The sequence below is a fragment of the Poecilia latipinna genome, unplaced genomic scaffold, assembly GCF_001443285.1.
Source record: "Poecilia latipinna isolate Pla-1442-1.1 unplaced genomic scaffold, P_latipinna-1.0 Scaffold38, whole genome shotgun sequence".
NCBI lineage: Eukaryota > Metazoa > Chordata > Actinopteri > Cyprinodontiformes > Poeciliidae > Poecilia > Poecilia latipinna.
In genome coordinates, this window is record NW_015112654.1 from 508,719 (window position 1) to 515,714 (window position 6,996).

General features: G+C 40.7%; 1 protein-coding gene across 3 annotated transcripts in view; it reads left to right on the forward strand.

Annotated features, from left to right (window-relative positions):
• Nucleotides 1-6,996, forward strand: part of wdpcp (WD repeat containing planar cell polarity effector) — a 102,586-nt gene that overhangs the window by 56,485 nt on the left and 39,105 nt on the right. For all 3 annotated transcript variants that reach the window (XM_015045697.1, XM_015045703.1, XM_015045710.1), the window contains one exon: nt 793-1,384. In XM_015045697.1, the coding sequence (XP_014901183.1) occupies nt 793-1,384 (592 nt within the window). The remainder of the gene's footprint in view (nt 1-792; nt 1,385-6,996) is intronic.

Consider the following 6,996-nt stretch of genomic DNA (forward strand, 5'->3'; position numbering starts at 1 on the left):
TTTGAAAACCTGCTCCCCTCCTCGCCTGTGGTGGCGCTGTACCAAGAACCACTGAAGGAAATGACACAAACACATCTGGAGAAGTCATAAGCACAACATCCTTCTTCACGAAATTTTAAAAAATGCACTGACGCTAAATTTTAGCGGTTGTAGGATTTCTTTTTTGTCTTTGGTAAAAGACCTCAAGCCATTTCTCCTGCTAGCGCTAGACTCTTGCATTTGTTTTCGTTGCATTTACCCAGTATGCCCTACTCCATAATCCACTTAAAGCTTTAGGAGAAGCCTTGGTGTTCACATATGCATTTAACCTAAACATTGATCCGACCAAAAACCTAGTTCACTTTTTTGGTCCTCATCAGAGTTCGTTTTCTCGTTCACACCTCTCCAAGCGAACTGAACTTTCTAGCAAATTAACTGGAATACGATTAAAGCGGACTGAAGCTTTATTTGAGCGTTTAAATCCCACATGATCTGACTCTGACACCAGTTTTGTCTGAGAACTTTCTGATAACCAAATTGTTGCTCGATTAAAACATGTTTATGAATAACTATCTTTGGCCAGGTCCAGAAGTGTAATTCTGCCTCTCTACATCTTTTATAAACACTCAAAAGTAATGCTGGCTGGTTTCACCTCAAATCATTTTGCCACAACATGTAAGGTGTGACCCAGGTTTTTTGGGGGGGTAAAAATGTTTTGACAGCAATGTTTTGAAGCAAAATACGGAGAGCTCAGAGGTGCATTGAGACTTTAAATTATCTGAATCAAATTCTGTTTCCTTTTTTAAACCACAGCTCCTTTGCTCTGTCCGGACGACAGGCAACCCCCTGGACTGCTGCTTCAGCCAGCTTCAGCACTACCAGATCCTGACAGTGGAGTTACCTGCTGGACCTCAAGGACTGTCCGCTGACACCTGTGTGTATGAATGTGCACGAGGGCGCCTGCACCGTACATCCATCACTTCCATCCCATTGCCATCGCCTCCTCTCTCCTGCTCTCGTCACCCATGTGAGACCATTCTTCTCCTTGGCTTGAGGGACTCCTCCTTAGTGCTGTACGACCAGAGGCGGGCGGTGTCGGTCTTGGCCCCCTGCCCTGTACCGCCCTCGTACATGGCCTGGCACCCTGCGGGGGCTGTTGCCATTATGGTGGGGGGGCAGGAGGAAGTGATGTGCTTTGATGTAGGCTTGGCACCTTTAAACATGGACCTGATAGCAGAAGAGGCCACTCCAGCAGCCACATTGAGACTGACTCAGCACCTGAACTGCTCTGGAGGCCTGGCTGGACTGCAGTGGGGAGCTGGTTTGGATGGTGGACCGGAGGGGACAGATATGCTGACTTTGGTCTTTAATGGAGGACCATTAGCTGCCTTGAAATTTAGACTAGGTAAGTAAACAAAATATCTATAGGGTGCATTCACAGCTGCCCTGTTTAGTCCACTTTAATCCAACTCTAATTCATTTGCCTAGAAAATCCGGTTTGTTGGGGAGTTGTGAATGCGTAATCAAACTGTGATTCAGACCAATAAAAACAAACTCTAGTCCACACAAAACCCTAAAAACTAGGTCTCGATTTGGTTGAAGTGAACTCTGGTCCAGTTCCAATACATAGGAGAATGCCAAGTATTATCAGGAAGTGGGAAATACATTTTGGATAAATCAAAACAAACTCTTAAGTCTAGCTCAAGCACGAGAAATGACTTGTGGTCTCTTACAAAAGAGAAATCGTACAACCGCTAAAAACGGTCACCACTCAATTTTTGTGTATATTTTGTGAAAAAGGACGTTGCATTCATATCTTCATCAGAAGTTTTTGTGTCATTTCCTTCAGTGGATCTTGGTGCAGCGCCATCACAGATTATGGGAAGGCAGACAGCTTTTTGGATGATTTGACAGTGTGAAACAGTCCAGTCAGCCATGATCAACCAGATCCTGGCCTCTTGAAACTTTGCAACGACAACATCACCTGCTGCATATTTACAGTTCATATCAGATCACTGACTGTCACCTCCATTTGAACCAGGCGGCCTCTTTGCTTCGAGTCTTCCTGGTCTGTTCTGGATCTGAACCCACCTCCTAACGGCAGAAAGAAGTTAATTTGCCTGGAAGGTTAACAGGAGTCACGCTCTCAGAGGTCATTCAATAATCGCCCCGGGGCACAAGCTCCCACGCCCCCCAGGTGCATTCTGGGATGCATTTTTCCGATAAATCGTTTACAGTGGCTGCACAGTCCCTCAGGGACCCTAGATAAAGTTTGCCAATCAAAGTTTTTTTGCGCCACAGCCACCTATCCTTTTAACACACTCGCTGTGGTTCCCATACACACACTTTAGGCATCTTTAATTGTAACTTTAGGAAGAAGATGTCACAGCGGTACGAAGCAGTGCTGAAGTTTGAAGGCAGGAACATTGAAGTGGGGGGAGGAAGGTAGAAAACGTGTGTGCGTGTATCTGTGTGTGTGCACGAGGAAAGGGGGCGGGGGGGTCTTCCAAAAATAGCTTACACTCCTCTGATCGCCTGCCAAGGTTTCTGATGAAGGAAGTCACTGCACGTCTTTTCTCTATGATAATTCCCCCAACATACGCACGCACGTGTGTGTATTCTTCTATTTCTGTGCTTCTTTGCACACACACACACTCTCCAACCCGTTTGTTCGTTGCTTGTGCTCCCTTTCTGTATTGACTTGTTTCATGCAGCCCCGCTACATGACAGAAGGAGCGAGTCGGAAAGGCGGCGTGGAAGAAAGACTTGGCCATGCTCCAAGTTCTCCCTTTTTTTCCCCCCTCTGGAGGCAGGCCTCCCTAGCACCACCCCCACACCCACCCCCCAGCCTGCACCATGTTATCTCATCTGGGCACACGTTGGCCGCTACTGGGCCTGCACCGATACACGGTGTAGGGAAGCCGACCACGAAATGTGCTGCACCAAAGGGAAAATAGTCGTTTCCCCCCTAAATCCCCCACCACTGGTATGAAGTAAAACATTTCAGATGGGTAAAGGACATAATGATGTAACTCAGTGTGCACAGAGTGTGTAAAAAAATGAGAAAGATCCCAAAAAACCACATAAAAAAATATATAATTTAACTGAAAATCAGCTCTGTTAATCTGAAAAATAAGTGTCACACGTTCAAAATTTGAATCAGGCATCATACAGGCAGCATATCACCTTTCATCAACAATAGTATTCTCTTTTTGGTTTTGATATCCGTTCACACTTTCATTGTAATTCACACACATTGATGGATTAATTTCCCAAAATGCTCACAACTGATTTTGATCATAGCGATAATCCAACCTATGACCAAGGATAATACGTAGGCAGAGAAAACACACCTGAGAACGCAGGTGTTAGATTCCAACAGGAGAAAATATCTGAGTGCAGACTTACTTTTGATGGAGAGCCAAGTACATTTGAAAGCAAGCGAGGTTTTTCATTGGAGAGATTTGTGCGAGTTCAGTAGCTGCGTTTCCATTACAAATACACGCAAAACTTTGTCAATATTCCGTCCCTGACAAAAAAAAAAAAAAACACAAATTCGCAACTACGGAGTTTCTATTAAATATGAAACACAAAGAGTGTTTCCATTGCAGTTTTGTGAAATACATTAATTTTGATGCAGCCAAAAAACCTATCAAAAACTTTTTATCAAAAATTATGAGGGTTTTTTTTTTTTTAGCAACTAGCATGTTTCCATTAAGCAAATTTATTTTCATAATTGCAATTTGTGCAATTTTATGGTCAGTCGAAGCACTTGCAACACATCTCAGAATGAAAATGATGAATCCTGCGTTAGAAGATAATTTCGCGTATACAGGATTTAAAAATCTATTTATGTTACATTTTTCTACAGATATTCAATACAAAACTTATGTTGTGTTTTTTGTAAGCTGACACACATGCCCACTTTGTGGATAAACACTATCGCTTTATAGTAATCTCTAAATTAAAATAACAGTGGAGTCGTTTTATAAGTTTCCCTCTTCTGCCTTTGTTTGACCTTCCTTTGTTTCCATAAGTCAAACATGTTCTGAAGATGTAATTAACAGGGGAACAAAAGATTAAAATGTCGAAGGCGGTTTTATAAGGGAATATCCTTATCCCAGCACTATAGCTATGTTCATAAAGCTCTTCTTTTCAGTATTTTCTTTTTGTCTATGTCAGTAGTGTTGTTATCCACCTGCTGCTAAGACACTGGTATAACAAACCAAGATCACAAGTAGACTTTCTTCCTCAAGGAAGAACAGAAATATCAGCTTAAGAGGAGCAAAGGTTAGGCCTAAAACTAACATAAACTGTAGATGATAGTTTTCCTGGAGAGTGTTATTGCCTGTACAGACCATGAATATTTTGAATGTTTTTCTCTTTGTCTTTTCCCAAAATAGTTCCCGTTTTTGTATCAACCTATTTTTGCCAACAAATCACCCTTTCAAGCCGACCACTTCCTGCGTTTTGACGCATTAACCGTCATGGATGAATGGTTGAGTAAAGCGCCACTTTGACACATATCTGCTAATTTGGCTACATGACCCACTCGCTTGGACACTAACAGATGTAACAATGGCAGGTGAACTTTGACCCCTTCAATATAAGGATTCCTGATTCAAGGTGACATGCGCATCTCATGGTAAAATTGGAAGTCTCTTGCAACTTTTCAAGATCTCAGTATCAGCTCTTGATTTTTTTGTTCTGCCAGTTTTCAGTTCAGTTTTTTTTTTTTTTTTTTTTTGTTTCAGATTTTTTTGCAATAACAGAGATTATCAGTCTTGGTTGCTGTATTTATTCTAGTGGTTTCCCTTTCAGTGAAGCTGTAACTAGTGGAACCTTAGAGCAGATTTAAGATTTTTTTTTCTCATTGTAAACTTTAAACTTTAGTAGAACATTGAATTTAATTTGCTCCATAATTATTTGAAATGAACCAAATAAGATATTTTTGTCCTGTTTGCACAATTTGACTGTTTCTTGAGTTGAACATTTTGCTGACAATGTGATTGCCGTCTCTTCTTTGAGGCTTACTAGTAGTTTTTTTTCTCTTAGCTGGCCAAATTAATTGGTGTAGACAGGTGTGAGAGGCAGCTAACGAGACCTTAATGCCACGAAGATCTATTGTTTCTGCTCAAAGTTTAGTTAGAGCTGCAGTCGACGCCCAGGCCCAGCCCTTTTGCACACAGTCACACACAAACAGCACCCTCAAACACAAACAAGCCGATGTATTAGCCACATTAGCCATCTCTTTAGGGGATTTGGAGGATTGCTAATTGCCAGCTTGTCATTTTAATTGCCCTTACCACCACCCACCAGCCCCCATCTGACTCATACACACATGAATACACACAACTTCTTTAACAAGACATCCAGCAGCCTGCTGCACCGACAGTAAACCTGTGTAGCCAACGCTACGCTCACTAATCACAGCCTTCTGTTTAGTAAGTATTTTATCATTATATCAGAAAGCGTTGTTGCCAAATGTCTAATAAACAATACTGTGCATTAAACTTTTCTCCATATTTGTACCTTCTAAGGCGTCAAACATCCAGGTAATCCTTTAAAGTTGTCTTAATCAACAGTTCTTCAGGCTTTCTGCTTGGTCTCTTTGGCAATTTTCAGAGGAAAGTTTTTTTTAAGCTGCTTAACACTGACCTGCGAATCATTCAAGGCATAAATTGGCACCTAGGTCACAGTTTGTTCTAATTTCCTTTGATTCATCTTTTGAACATATCAATTTTGAACAGTGTCTAGCAGACAAAATGGTATTTCAGCTCAAAAAAATGTTAATCCTGTAGATCATCAGCTGTGGATGATACAATGTAAAGCTACAACTTTCAAAGAGGGCCGCCACTTAAAACCTTTTGTTTTTTTTTGTATTTTTTAACAGGTTGTTTTAAATAATTTATGTACTATTTTTTTCTCAGTTAATCTAGAGGTTGTTTTACCTCAGAAGAAAGCAATTTTCTTTAAAAATCTTTGTAATAAACATGTTTTGATTCTGCATAAATCAAACTAAATTATAGTTATATGAAGTGGAACCCATATCGTGATGAAATTGATCAAATGAAGCCCTTCCAAACTAGAAATTATAAAAACAAACTATCTATTACACCCTTTACTTAGAATGTCATAATGTAGATTAATAGTTTGTCATTATTAATGTTTTTATTATTATATTTTTATTTAACCAGGCAAAAACAGATTGACAACAAACTTCTTACTTGGCTAGGCCTTTTGAGGGAAAAGGAGGTGTGTGTATTGTTCATGAGTTTTTGGTTTAAATCTAGTTTAGATACTAATATCATCTTAACAAACACATTAAAATGATATAAAGGTGTGTCTCAATGTTAAAAAGGAAAACACGTAGCAGTTAGTTACCTCAGAGGGCGTTAAAGGACTTTAACAATTTAAATCAGCTTATGGTTTCTGGTTTGATGAAAGCATTCCCTCTGCTCTTCTATAACCCAGCATTAACTATACACTGTTGTGATTCACTCACAGAGGAACATTATTTACTACCTGTTGGATTCAACACCTTCCTGTAACGTGGCTTTTAAATATCACAAATTATACACACTTTTGACCTTCTCCTGGACAGAATGAGACACCTCTGCCACTGGCAACAATACAAAACATTGTCATTCGGTAGAGTCCCGATCTGCTCATATGAACAATCACATACAACAAAAGCATAAACAATCAACTTTTAGAGCTCCTCTGATGAAATCTGACAGTCAGGATATCAAAAGAAAGACAATGTCCAATGCCACTGCAGGTTGTCCACGATGGCACTACATGTGTAGATGTAGATAAACAGGTTTTCTTCTTATTTCTCAGCATTACTAGGGAAAAGTTTCAACACTGCCACAGTATTTGTATTTGTAGCACATGTACCCAGCCAGCATGCCTAGGTGGGCCCCATGTGGGGACAAGGAGGGCAGACTATATGGGTCCCACCTAGGCATGCTGGCTGGGTATTAGCATCCGTAAGGGAAACAAATGGGCGGAGCC